Below are 14,241 nucleotides of genomic sequence, written 5' to 3'. Positions count from 1 at the left end.
TTGACAGGGTAGATGCTGAGAGGTTGTTTCCTCTGGCTGGAGTGTCTAGAACTAGGGGGCATAGTGTCAGGATAAGGGGTCGGCCATTTAAGACTGAGATGAGGAGGAATTTCTTCACTGAGGGTTGTGAATCTTTGGAATTCTCTGCCCCAGAGGGCTGTGAATGCTGAGTCTTTCAGTATATTCAAGGCCGAGATCGATAGATTTTTGGACTTTAGGGGAATCAAGGGATGTGGAGATCGGGCGGGAAAGTGGAGTTGAGGTTGATGATGATCAGCCATGATCTTATTGAACGGCGGAGCAGGCTCGGGGGGCCGTATGGCCGACTCCTGCTCGCTCCTCTTATTTTCTTCCCTTAATCTGAGAAGGCTCAGATTGAGGTGATTAACATAATGGAGGGAACTGACAGGGTAGATAGGGAATGATTCTTCCCTTTCTTCTGAGGAATCTACAAACAAGGGGACATAATGTTAGGATTTGAACTAAGCCAGTAAAAAAACATATCCTGAAAAAGATTCTTCACGTAAAGGATAGTCAGAATGCACGGAGAAGGCCATAGATGCAGACAACTGAGGGGCTTAAAATGGAGGTAGGTACTTATTGTGAAGTAAAGGTATTAAGGGATATGGAGAAAGTGCAGGAAATTGGGTTTAAAAAGAATTGCCACGGCTAACAAAATGGCAGAGTAGGCTTGATAGGCCAACTAGCCGATTGCTGTTTCTAGAAACAAAGTAATTAAAATATATTTTCATCTAAAATACAAGCTAAATAAATAAAGACTTGCACTTATATAGCGCCTTTCACGACCACTGGAGGTCCCAAAGTGCTTTACAGCCAATGAAGTACATTTGAAGTGTCACTGAAACGCGGCAGCCAATTTGTGCACAGTAATCTCCCAGAAACAGTAATATGATAATGACCAGAATCTGTTTTTGTTATGTTGATTGAGAGATAAATAACCACAACATCGGGGATCACTCCCCTGCTCTTCTTTGAAATAGTGCCGTGGGATCTTTTACGTCCACCTGAGAGAGCAGACGGGGCCTCGGTTTAACGTCACATCCGAAAGACGGCACCTCTCACAGTGCAGCGCTCCCTCAGCACTGCACTGGGAGCGTCAGCCTAGATTTTTGTGCTCAGGTCTCAAGAGTTTCAACATGAAATATTTCTAACGATTTATTTTAAACCAACAGGTAGAGTTCCCTAAGAAAGAAGAGAAGGAGTATACGAGCTGGGTGATATTTGTGTGCGTGTTCCTGGTCGCCTTATCCTCCATATTTATTCCACTCACTGCTCTCTATCACCTCATCAGATCTAAATTCAGGAACTGCAGACAAAGTGCAGAGAATCCCATTGATAACCTAGCTTTTCAACTATGAAGAATTCCATGTACTGTAGAAACTTCAATTTGCATTTATCCTCCTTTGTGCTATTAGTTTGCTAAGTAATAAACACTGTTCATTTGATAGTTATTATTAGGTTAATTTATACTGAATGTCTGGGGTAGTTGCGATCCTAAAACCTCTGTGCTGCTCTGATCCCGCCTGCTACCATTTTGCCTTCACCGGCGGCTAAAGCGTCGTTTAAGTCGGGTCCTGTGATATCACGAGAACCCCGACGCCAGTTTCACTGGCCAAAGCGGAAGTAGCGCTCAGAGTGGGACCCGCTTATGCAGCAGCAGCAGCAGCCGCCCCCCCCCTTGTGGGAGCATTGTGCATCGACTCCCAAACTGCGGCGGCATATGTAAAGCTCCATCGCACCTGTCCAGCGACGTCTCGCTTGCAGCATTGAAATCAAGGGAAAGCAAAATCGGGTGGTGTGCAAAACAGGCGGCCAAACCTGACCACAGCAATTGTCTGCCAGGCTACTTAGATTAAAATTACCCCCTGATGTGGTCTGGTCACCAGACCCAATCGTATCAGTTAGATTTTTAAATTTTATCTACTTGACTTAAACCCATCATTCTGACGCGCACAAAGGTAGGCTCGGGGTTATTTGAAATGTCTCAGCTTTTTGCCTAACAATAGTGCTTTGTATGGCAGACAAGGATTACGTCTCATTGGCTGTTGCAGCCAAAATGATTAACAATGATTAAAATATTTTTAGATTAATTTTAGTGTTCATTACGTTGCTTTTAAAAAAAAAAAAAATACTATCCAGGTTCTAAAGATTTCAAATTTAAAGAATAAATTGCACTCTTCTCAGCGTGCTCCCTGGAATGTGAAAAGATGGAACATTTCAGGACATTGCGAAATAAAAACACTGGAACTTACACTAATGAAAAATCTGAAGAAAATAGTGCCAGTTTCCTGATTAATGATTTCCAAAGAATCCTTGTTGCAATTCTTGGCAACACTGACAGGTAAACTTTACAGTGTTTCAGTACAAACGATGAGAATATCCGTGCTGTACTTGCTGGATAATATTAGGTTCTCGGGCTCTATGTGGGAACATTCCTGAAGCCGAGGTCTCATCTACATGAAAAGACTCCGGGACATAAATTCCTCGGCGCCTGGTCTTGAACAGGAAGGCGGCGACGTGGTCACAACACGCACCCGAACGGGGAGGGCCCTTGGCCGGCCTGAAATTGGACCTTGAGCCCCATTAACATTAACTAGGCACCTGTTGCACTTCCAAGGGCAGCTTGCCCTTTTGAAGAAATAAATGTTGTCTCAAGAGGGGCCCGGGGGAAATGTGTGTGCTGTAGAGCGACAATGGGAGGAGGGGGGCAGTGTGATCGGATACTGTGGAGTCAGAGAAGCACTCCTGCTCCTCCTAGCTCCATAGCAACGATTTAAAAATGTTTTGTTTTTAAAAACCTACCTTTTGGTGGCAGTCGCCCAGTGCCTGCTTACGAGAAGTAAAATATAAGGGGGGAATCAAAACAACACAGTCATGGTTTATTTGCCAGTATCCCATCACGCGGCAGGGCCAAGTCCCTCTTTTTGTATAACCCAAAAAAAACAGACATTAACCAAATAAACTGTAACAAAATCCCAATAAACCCCTAAACAAAATCTTAACCAATCAAATTAAAATTTGGTTTTCTAAACCGACTACGCACTCCAGTCCCCGCGGCGCCCACCGGTCACGAAAGAGCTCGAGCTCGCCGGCGGACACCGCGTGCTCCATCTCCAGGGCCACCCGGCCGCGAACATGGCCGCGGAAGAGAGGGAGGGGCAGGGCCAAGTCACTTCATTTAAATGAAGGAGGCGAGATTAATGTTAGGCACCTGCCAGAGGGCGGAGGCTGCAAAATCCGGCAACAGGTGCTGGGTCCAAGGGATTGCCAGTGTCCCTCCCCCGGAAAGACCACACAAGCGTGCCCACTTTCATACAGGTGAGGGGATAAATTTAGAAAATAATCATCCCATCATCGAAAGTCCCAGCCATGACCTGGGCCGAAATGGGTCCCGTTTGCATCGGCTTGGTCCCACTCAGTGCAATCTTCCACTGCTACTCCTGCACGCCAGTGATGAGGCAACTCCCGCTCTGGCAGCTCCCTTCTCTGGTCATACGCCCTCTGATGCAGGGGTCAAAGGTTCTGCCCCTAGCAAAATCCCCTGCAGAAACTACTGGGGTACGTCAGGGACTGACGAACCTTCGTTGCACTCCCTCTATGGCAAGTATATCCTTCCTTAGGTAAAGAGACCAAAACTGGTGTATAATGTGGAGAAATGTGAAGTTATCCACTTTGATAGGAAAAATAGAAAAGCAGAGTATTTTTTAAATGGCGAGAGATTGGGTAATATTGGTGTTCAGAGGCACCTGGGTGTCCCTGTACAAGAATCACTGAAAGTTAACATGCAGGTACAGCAAGCAATTAGGAAAGCAAATGGTATGTTGGCCTTTATTACAAGAGGATTTGAGTACAAGAGTAAAGGTGTCTTACTGCAATTATATAGGGCCCTGGTGAGACCACACCTGGAGTATTGTGTACAGTTTTGGTCTCCTTACCTAAGGAAGGATATATTTGCCATAGAGGGAGTGCAACAAAGGTTCACCAGACTGGTTCCTGGGATGGGGGGGATTGTCCTATGAGGAGAGATTGAGTAGACTAGGCCTATATTCTCTCGAGTTTAGAAGAATGAGAGGGGATCTCATTGAAACATACAAAATTCTTACAGGACTTGTCAGGATAGATGCTGAGAGGATGTTTTCCCTGGCTGAGGAGTCTAGAACCAGGGGTCACAGTCTCAGAATAAGGGGTCGGCCATTTAGGACTGAGATGATAAGAAATTTCTTCACTCGGAGGGTGGTGAATCTTTGGAATTCTCTATCCCAGAGGGCTGTGGAGGCTCAGTCGTTGAGTATATTCAAGACAAAGATCGATAGATTTTTGAATATTACGGGAATCAAGGGATATGGGGATAGTGCAGGAAAGTGGAGATGAGGTAGATCAACCATGTTCTTATTGAATGGTAGAGCGGGCTCAAAGGGCCAAATGGCCTACTCCTGCTCCTATTTCTTATGTTCTTAATTCGTAGCCCTTCTGTTACACTCCCACCAGACTTTATGACAGAAGTGCCCTGAATTTTGAGGCACAAGCTCTTCCCTTCACATCAGTTTGGTTGCAGATGCATCTCCAAGTGACGCCCTGGGGCAGATTTTCCGATAGCAGGCTCTCGATGAAGCACGTTGACGTCTAGTCCCAGAAAAATCAGGCATGGAGGACTAAGGCCTGAAATGCTCTCGAGGCGCTCAACATGCACCAATACAGACAGTAAACACAAAGGAGGCTGGGAGCGTGCACGCAAAGCTGTAGGGCAAAGCTCAGAGGATGTTTTGAACTTGAAGGAGGCACCTGTCCCATAATGCAGACATAAGAGCCTGAGCAGTGCCCTAGCCACACGGCATCCATTTGGTGTTGAAGAGGAGCGTGCCATTCCATTTTATTTTTTACAAAAAAATTCAGCCAACCTCTCTCTCTCTGCTCCCTCAGCACCTTCTACCTAGTGCCCCTTGCCCTCTCCTGTAGGGTGATCCTTTGCCACACCGGGAAAGTGTCTAGGGTATAACGGGCAGCCAGCAGCACGCACGCCTTGCATCCGAAAATGCAACCCTGGCAAACCTTGCACGTCATGGGAGGCGCATTGGAGTGTCAATCAATTATGGAAATGGCATTATCAGCCCCACATCCCTAACCTGCTAACCATAGAATAGACAAAGATTGATAGTAGGCCATCAGACTGGAATAGGCCAGGAAAATGACTGTGCCATGATTCAAATTCCAATGGTGTATATATGGGAGCACTGATGCAATTCAGTAGTCACAGCAGAAAGCGTGAGCTACAACAGTAAAAAGAGGGATACAATGAGAAGAAATAAAGATAGGATGGGACATTACGTGACACAACATAACTAAATAAGCTACACTAACAACCAGCGGTGTTTGTAAACTAATGGGAAAAAAAAATTCAAATTTGGTGCACCAATCACAATTTGAAGGCAGGCATAGGTGGCCTACATCATTGGGATTTATACATTCCATTCCAGTATGGCATAGCACAGTTGCTGTGCTCTACACCAAAAATTACACAACAAAGCTCTTGTAGAAATAAAAAGCATACTGCAGATGCTGGAAGTCTGAAACACAAACCGAAAATGCTGGAAGTGCTCAGCAAGTCGGTCAGCATCTTTTTTTAAAATTCGTTCCTGGGATGTGGGCGTCGCTGGCAAGGCCAGCATTTATTGCCCATTCCTAATTGACCTTGAGAAGGTGGTGGTGAGCCGCCTTCTTGAACCGCTGCAGTCCGTGTGGTGAAGGTACTCCCACAGTGCTGTTAGGGAGGGGGTTCCAGGATTTTGTCTCGGCGATATATTGCCAAGTCAGGATGGTGTGTGACTTGGAGGTGATGGTGTTCCCATGCGCCTGCTGCCCTTGTCCTTCTAGGTGGTAGAGGTCATGGGTTTGAGAGGTGCTGCCGAAGAACAGACAAGTGAAGTGAACAGACAAGTTAGTGGCCTGGATTTTGCTGCCAAAATAACAGTGAGTTTAATGGCGCTCGCTGTTATTAGTGTGTAAATCATCCACAGACTTGTGGTGAGGAAGAGATACGCCGTGAGTTGTGAATCGACACAAGTTGCGAAAAGGGCAGCTCGCCCTCAAAACATTGCTGCATTTGCGCATTAATTGCCAATTAAACTCATCACAGAAAGCTAAGGCTAGTACTTAACAGCATCAGTACCTTTTTACGGATGAGATTTATGTTTCTGCAATGCCACTCAACCTCTCCGGCCCAGAAAGGGAACAACTGGAACTATGGAGTCTCATTCCTGCAGGTAGTAAATTGCTCTTAAAGATTTTTAAAATATAACATTTTATATTTTTTTCCTTTCTTTTCCTTTCTGTTCTCTTTTTTTCTCCCACTCTTAATCCAATCTTTCTTTCCCTCTCTTTCTATACCTGATTTGACTCTAATTATTTCCTTCTTCGTCGTTCCTCTGTTTCTTTCTCAATCCTTAAATCTGATTGGTCCAATGGTCTGTCTCCTTAACCAGTCGTTCACCAAAGTCCCAGATGCCCCATTGCCCTCGCACATACAGCAATTTGCAGGGCAAGCATTTTTCGAGCTGAAGGGTGAGGGAAAAAGTCTAACTAACTGGGCACGCCCCGAGATGCCCCGCTCTAGAAAAATCTGGGCCAATAGTTCAGGTGTGGATCCGTCTTCAGAACTGAAGCACAAGAGGTGGACTGACATCTTAAAAACACAGGCAAACCCAGAGAGGAAACAGGAGTCGAATTATGTAGCAAATCTTATGTAAAGCCATTTTTCCTTTCCATAACCTTCAATTCAATACTTTAGTTTGCTTTTTGTGAAACCACTTTGCCTCTCCACCTCTCTCCTCCTTTAGGGCCCTCTTTACAACCCACCTCTTTGACCAAGCTTTTGGTCACCTCTCCTAATATCTCCTTCATTGTCTCGCTGTCCATTTTTTGCCTGGTTCCCCTTCTGTGAAAAACCTTGGGACATTTTCCTACATTAAAGGGTGCTATATAAATGCAAGTCCTTGTTGAATTTTTTAAAAAGTCATTCTAAATGCCTATTTCAGAGCAAAGTAAAGCATTTTGCCATGATCACATTTAATTTTTGATGTAGTGAGAAGAAAATACATCAAATTTATCAAGTCCCGTAAAGGCTGTACCATCTACTTTGGGAAGACAACCCGATTGTGGTAACTAATCAAATCTTACCACAGCGATGACAATTGACTCCTTACGATCAAAGATGATAAAGAATTCTGGATTAACATGTTGTTTGGAAGTTTCAAAAGTGCAGTGTTCATACAAAAACATTTCACACAGCACTTTGCTCCATACAATGTAGACCTTGATGCGGTAGCCAAATGCAGTTAAAGATCACATTTATTTTCACTGCAGTTACAGATCGAGTTCTAGGTCAGTAAACATGACACCAACACCCACATAATGAACAGTCCAAAGGTGCCAGAATTCCCGATCAACGCATTCTGCACTTGAAACCCAAGAGCATAGCATGAGCTCCTCTCATACATGGCGCATAATCGAATCATATTACAGGAAACTCTCTTAACCGGCACCTAAATATCCGGGAAGCTCTCTTAACCGGCAAAATTCAGGAGTAGGTCCAGGTAAGTTTTACTATATATTAGTGGCTGTGTAACCGGGGTTCCTGGATCTGTGGCCGTGTAACCAGGGTTCCTGCACCTGTGGCCGTGCAACAGGGACTCCTGGATCTGTGGCCGTGTAACCGGGGTTCCTGCACCTGTGGCCGTGCAACAGGGACTCCTGGATCTGTGGCCGTGTAACCGGGACTCCTGCACAAGTGCCGTGTAACCGGGGCTCCTGCACCTGTGGCCGTGTACGGGGCTCTCATACCTTGGTAAGTATACCTCTCTGTAATCCGGACTTTTTGATCAACCGGCACCACGCCGGTCCCGAATAAAAGAGAGTTTCCTGTATCTTCAAAATAGATCAACAGCCAGTTACAGGTCATTCCTGCCATTGTTTCGCTCCTAACTGTTGAGTAATAAACTTCAATACAATAATGTACTTTTTAAAAAACTGTGACACAATTGAAAAGTTGAAAAAAAAAACCATAGTGAGGATACTTGAATTAGTCGGAACGGCGATGAAGTCCCCTAAAAGACTGGCCAGTATTCAAAAGAAACTGAGGGTGCATTTACTTAGGGGTTCGCTCACTCGTCCGCTGAACTTCGGCGGAGGAGTCACGGAACCCCCAGAAAATGACAAACATTGGTTACACCATTTTATTGGTGTAAACAATGGTTACACCATTTTATTGGGGTCTCCGCGACTCCTACACCGAAGCTACGGTGGCCGAGCAGGACAACCCACCCCGTGTAAATTCACCCCCGCAGACTTTAAAAATAACCAACTAAAGTTTCCCTATACCTGACAGGTAAAGCCTTGTGGAAGTGGAGCTAGTTCAGCCTATCTCTGTACTCGTCATCAGTTGACCAGCCATTAACCGGCACTTTACTAAGCTTCAAAACCTGGGTGGAGAAAGGTCCATCAAGTCTCCTTTTTCCAAACTGCTGACAAGGTGTTCCATAGGGCATTGCCCAAGGTTTCGGTGTAAATATGCTTTCACTGAGATGACATAAAGTGCGTTTATTACCCCAATGCAGATTGATTGAAATCCGCCCATTGGGACCAACAGATGAATAAGTGGAATCCAGCCTTAATGTTTGGAAGCATATCTGTTCAAATTGGCATAGCCTTACCAGGGAAATTACACTGTTAAGATTCTTTTTGTGATAAACTTGCACTGATAATGTAACAAATCATTAATAATCTACCGCCGACATCACCACTTATCAAGGGCGGGGAGCACAACAGTCAACAAGCACAATGTACATTAGAAAACACTCTAGGTGGCAGGGGAGGCTCCTCTGGTGATCTCAGTTTACGTACTGTGAAAGGTATTGTCAAGGTGCTAATAATGTTGGCTCAACTTCTTAGTTAGACTCTTGTCTTCCCAGTATCCATTACTGTATTCCCTATTAACAAAAATGAAGGCATAAATTACTTCAAGTACATGAATTATGGAGAACTGAGCGCCTTTTAACAAATCAACACTTCAACAATATATGATTCAAGCAAACCTATTTGTGTTAATATCGAATATAAGGATATGATGGAATGGGTGCAGAACATTCATCGGGGGGGGAGGGGAACAGCCAGAAGTCATGGTCCATGTTGGAACCAATGACATTGGAAAGAAAAGGGTTGAGATCCTGCAGCCAGGGTTTCAGGAGCTAGGGAGAAAGTTAAAGAGCAGGACCTCAAAGCTAATGATCTCTGGATTACTCCCAGAGCCACGTGCTAGTGAGTATAAGATAAGACAGGTTAATGCGTAGTTGGAGAAATGGTGCAGGGAGGGCGGGCTTTAGGTTCCTGGGGCATTGGAACCAGTTCTGCGGTAGGAGGGACCTGTACGAGATGGACGGGCTGCACCTCAACAGGACTGGGACCAATGTCCTTGCGGGGTGGTTAACTAATACTGTGGGGGAGGGTTTAAACTCATTTGGCAGGAGGAGGGGCACTAGGGATGAAGCATCAGAGAGGACTGGGAGAGACAAACAGCATTAGAATAAAGAGTAGTCCAGAAATAGGAGGGATCAGACAGGGGGGAAATGCGAGGCAGACTAAGATGGGTTTGGAGTGCATGTATATAAACACACGGAGCGTGGTAAGTAAGGTTGGTGAGCTGCAGGCACGAATTGCCACATGGGATTGTGATATAGTGGTAATAACGGAGACCTGGCTCAAACAAGGGGAGGATTGGGAACTTAATACTCATGGCTACAAGGTATTCAGGAAAGATAGGGAAGCAAGAAAAAGGAGATGGGTTGAGGTAACCGTATTGATCAAAGATACTGTTACAGCACTAGAAAAAGATGATGTGCTTGAGAGTTCAAAGACAGAATCCATTTGGTTAGAATTAAGGAACAATAGAGGAGCTGTTACACTGCTGGGTGTATACTGTAGGCCACCAAATAGTGGGAAGGTGATAGAGGAGCAAATTTTCAGGCAAATTTCAGGAAGTTGCAAGAACTATAGAGTAGTGATAATGGGAGACTTCAATGATCCTAATATAGACTGAGAGAGCAACAGTGTAAAGGGCAAAGCAAGGGAGGAATTCCTGAAATGTGTACGAGAACTTTCTTTTATCAGCATGTTTCCAGCCCAAACAAGGAAGGAAGCAGTGCTGGACCTAGTTCTGAGGAATGAGGTGGGGCAAGTGGAGTATGTTTCAGTGGAAGAGCATTTGGGAAACAGTGATCACAATAGCATTAGTTTTAGAGTAGTTGTGGAAAAGGACAAGGAACAATCAAATGTGAAAATACTCAACTGGAGGAGGACTAGTTTCGAGGAGATGAAAGGGGATCTGCCCAGGTGGATTGGAAACAAAGATTGGCAGGCAAAGTAGTAAATGAGGCTTCAAAGAGATAGTTCGGGTACAGACTAGATACATTCTCACAAGGGGGAAAGGAAGGGCCTCCAAAGCTAGAGCCCCCTGGATGGCTAAAGCTATAGAGATTAAAAAGAAACAGAAAATGGAGGCTTATGATAAAATATCAGAAATAAAAACAGAAAATGCTGGAAATACTCAGCAGGTCAGGCAGCATCTGTGGAGAGAGAAACAGAGTTAACGTATCAGGTCGATGACCCTTCGTCAGAACATTGACCTGAAAGGTCACCGACCTGTAACGTTAACTTTGTTTCTCTCTCCACAGATGCTGCCTGACCGGCTGAGTATTTCCAACATTTTCTGTTTTTATTTCAGATTTCCAGCATCTGCAGTATTTTGCTTTCGTGATAAACATTAGGTTCATAACACAGTAGAGAACCAAGCTGAATAAAGTACAGAGGAGAACTGAAAAAGGAAATAAGAGGGGCAAAGAGAGTGTATAAGAATAGATTAAGAGGGTGACATAAAGGGGAGCCCAAAAGTCTTTTATAAATAGTAAAAGGAAAGTTAAAGGAAGGGTGGGTCCGATTAGGGAGCAAAAAGGAGACCTTCTTGTGGAGGCGGAGGTCATGTATGAGATACTGAATGAGTATTTTGCATCTGTCTTCACTAATGAAGAAGATGTTACCAATGTCATAGTAAAGGAGGAGGCAGTAGAGAAATTAGATAGGATAGAAAAAGATAAAGGAGGTACTTAGAACGTTGGCAGCGCTCAAAGTAAAAAAGTCACCCGGTCCGGATGGGATGCATCCTAGGTTGCTGAGGGAAGCGAGGGTGGAGATAAGCCACAATCTTCCAATCCTCCTTAAATATGTGCAAATGTTAACCCCTTGTTCAAAAAAGGGGATAAACCCGGCAACTACAGCCCAGTCAGCCCAACTTTGAGAGACAATAATCTGAGACAAAATTAATTGTCACTTCGAAAAACAAGGGTTAATAAATGACAGCCAGCACAGATTTGTTAAAGGCAAATCGTGTTTGATTAACTTGATTGAGTTCTTTGATGAAGTAATGGCGAGAGTTGGTGAAGATAGTGCGGTTGATGTTGTGTATGTAGACTTTCAGAAGGCATTTGATAAAGTACCACATAATAGACATTCGCAAAATTGAAGCCCATGGGATTAAAGGGGCAGTAGCAGCGCGAGAGGCAGAAAGCAAAGTGTAGTGGTGAACGATCATTTTTCAGACTGGGGGGGGGGGGGGGGGGGGAAGTGTACAGTGGTGTCCCCCAGGGGTCGGTATTAGGACCACTGCTCTTTTTGAGATGTATTTTAATGATCTGGACTTGGTTATACAGAGCATAATTTCAAAGCTTGCAGATGAAAACTTGGAAGTGTAGTAAACAGTGACGAGAATAGTAACAGGCTTCTGGAGGACATAGACAGACTGGTGAAATGGGCAGACGCATGGCAGATTCAATTTAACACAAAAGTATAATGTGATGCATTTAGGTAGGAAGAATTAGGAAAGCCAATATAAACTAAATGGTACAATTTTAAAGGGGGTGCAGGAACAGGGAGACCTGGGGGTTTACGGAAACAAATCTTTGCAGTTGCAAGAATAAGTTGAGGAGGCTGTTAAAAAAGCATACGGGATTCTTGGCTTTATTAAACAGAGCCACAGAGTACAAAGGCAAGGAAGTTATGCTAAACATTTGTAAATCACTGGTTAGGCCCCAGCTGGAGTATTGTGTCCAATTCTGGGCATCACACTTTAGGAAGGATGCCAAGGCCTTAGAGAGGGTGCAGAGGAGATTTACTAGAATGGTACCCGGGATGCAGGACTTCAGTTACGTGGAGAGACTGGAGAAATGGGTTATTCTCCTTAGAGCAGAGAAGGTTAAGGGAAGATTTATTAGAGGTGTTCCAAACCATGAAGGGCTTTGATAGAGTAAATAAGGAGAAACTATTCCCAGTGGCAGAAAGTCGTTAACCAGAGGACACAGAGTTAAGGTCATTGGCAAAAGAACCAGAGGTGAGATGAGGAGAATCTTTTTTAAGCAGCGTGTTATGATGATCTGGAATGCGCTGTCTGAAAGGGTGATGGAAGCAGATTCAATAGTAACTTTCAAAAGGGAATTGGATAAGTACTTGAAGGGGATAAGTTTGCAGGGCTATGGGGATTGGGACTAATTGGATTGCTCTTTCAAAGAGTCGACACAGGCACGATGGGCCAAATGGCCTCCTTCTGTGCTGTATGGCTCTATGATTCAGACTGCTGAAAAAATGTTAACATTTGGCCCTCCATACCAGTTTCTCTTTAATCCAAGATGACAGCAAAATCACGATGAAGAGAAGGTTCGGTTATAGACTGCAGTAGCAGGACTGTGGAGCGTGGTAAAATCCTCTGCAATTTGGCCCTACCTTTAAACAAAAACAGGACAATTAGAACGTAAAAATATAATTAAGGAACACTTTTGTATATTATTGTGCCATAAAAACTGGGTGAAAAGACAACTTAAGGGCGGCAGACATCTCACAAAATTAACCACAAGGAGTACAGAAATATTTGAAGAAATTATACTTGGTGCAAGGAAGCAAGTCACAAGTCTTCACCTTTATCTCTCCCCACCCCTGTCAAAATCCTAATCCCTGCCTGTATTACCTCAAGGTTTGACTTCTCAAATGCTGTCCTAGCTGGTCTCCATCATCCACAAATCTCAATTCATTCAGAATGTGGCCCATGTCCTCATCCCTGTCCTTGTCGCCCAATACCAGCTCCCCGTGCTCCAACAAATTAATTTTAAGACATGTATCTTTGCTTTCAAATCCTTCCATGACTTCGCCCTGTCCTACCTCGGGAATCTCCTCCACCTGTGAGTCCCCCACATTTACCCTCCACGTTTCAGACACCAATCTACTCCCCGTCTCCAATCCACCATTCGCAGCTGCTATTCAGCCAGTACACACCTGCCCGCTGGAATTTTCTCCCTAAACCCATCCAGGTTGCCACCTTCTTTACCGATTTCAAAAGCCTCCCAAAACTCATCCTCTCCTCAACATTCCAAATCTTTCCTTTTTCCCCCCCTTTTTTCCTCTTGCTCAGCATCCGCTTTTTCTCTGACACTTTGTAAAGTGCTTTTGAGATATCTTTCTGCAGACGAGCAGCAACATAGAACTGTTAGCTATTGTCTCCAATTGCCTAACCCTGATTCAGCGAGGAATGATTGAGAGCCAGGTGGCAATAATGGCTGGGATAGTTTCAAAGGTAGGAGAAGTGGTGTGTGCAGCAGACACCCTTTCTGGATTGCAGGCCTATCGAGACACCTTATTCCCAAACAACCACACGTGCGCCACCTATAAGTCGCAGCGGTGGCATTCGGTTGTACAGAAATGCAGGTGAGTCGGAAGGTCTCACAGTGAATACTGATATAAAATGTTAAGTGTTGCTACACCATCGCATTCCGCGTTCCTGGGCTAAACGTGGAAATCTGGTTGCATCGTCAGCATCACTTGTGGAAGTTGTGGTGCGGTCCTAGCCATAACACTGCAGAGGACTGCCTTCTCTTTTATGTTATAGAGGGTAGACTCTGGTATGGAGTAACACATCCTTGAGCCTGCGGCTTGCATGGTGTCGGGCTATAGAGTCCAGGAATGAGCGATAGCCTTTTCTTGCTGCCAGCCAAACAATAATATTCCATTATTGGCAGATACTGGGTCTGCAGATCACTGAAAATACCGTCTCAGAAGTTGATAGAAAATATGAGAAAATAATTCAACACACAAGGCATTTTGGAAGGTCTACCCAGGTTCAGTTAACTGGTT

At 44.5% G+C, this 14,241-nt stretch overlaps 2 protein-coding genes across 6 annotated transcripts in view; one reads left to right on the top strand and one right to left on the bottom strand.

Annotated features, from left to right (window-relative positions):
• LOC147117821 (sodium-dependent neutral amino acid transporter B(0)AT3-like) overlaps positions 1-2,111 on the top strand; it is a 76,417-nt gene extending 74,306 nt beyond the window's left edge. For all 3 annotated transcript variants that reach the window (XM_085989170.1, XM_085989169.1, XM_085989168.1), the window contains one exon: positions 1,194-2,111. In XM_085989170.1, coding sequence (XP_085845296.1) covers positions 1,194-1,379 — 186 coding nt within the window. In that variant the 3' untranslated portion in view covers positions 1,380-2,111. The remainder of the gene's footprint in view (positions 1-1,193) is intronic.
• A 5,236-nt stretch (positions 2,112-7,347) lies between these two features.
• The window catches only part of tert (telomerase reverse transcriptase), a 119,140-nt gene continuing 112,246 nt past the window's right edge, over positions 7,348-14,241 (bottom strand). For all 3 annotated transcript variants that reach the window (XM_085989164.1, XM_085989167.1, XM_085989165.1), the window contains 2 exons: positions 12,727-12,840; positions 7,348-9,002 (listed from right to left, as the gene is read on the bottom strand). In XM_085989164.1, the coding sequence (XP_085845290.1) occupies positions 12,737-12,840 (104 nt within the window). In that variant the 3' untranslated portion in view covers positions 7,348-9,002; positions 12,727-12,736. The remainder of the gene's footprint in view (positions 9,003-12,726; positions 12,841-14,241) is intronic.

The sequence above is a fragment of the Somniosus microcephalus genome, chromosome 5 (genome assembly GCF_052327205.1).
Source record: "Somniosus microcephalus isolate GS21.2 chromosome 5, FLI_Smic_1.0, whole genome shotgun sequence".
NCBI lineage: Eukaryota > Metazoa > Chordata > Chondrichthyes > Squaliformes > Somniosidae > Somniosus > Somniosus microcephalus.
The sequence above is the reverse complement of the archived record's forward strand: the minus strand, read 5'-3'. Positions and strand labels throughout refer to the sequence as shown.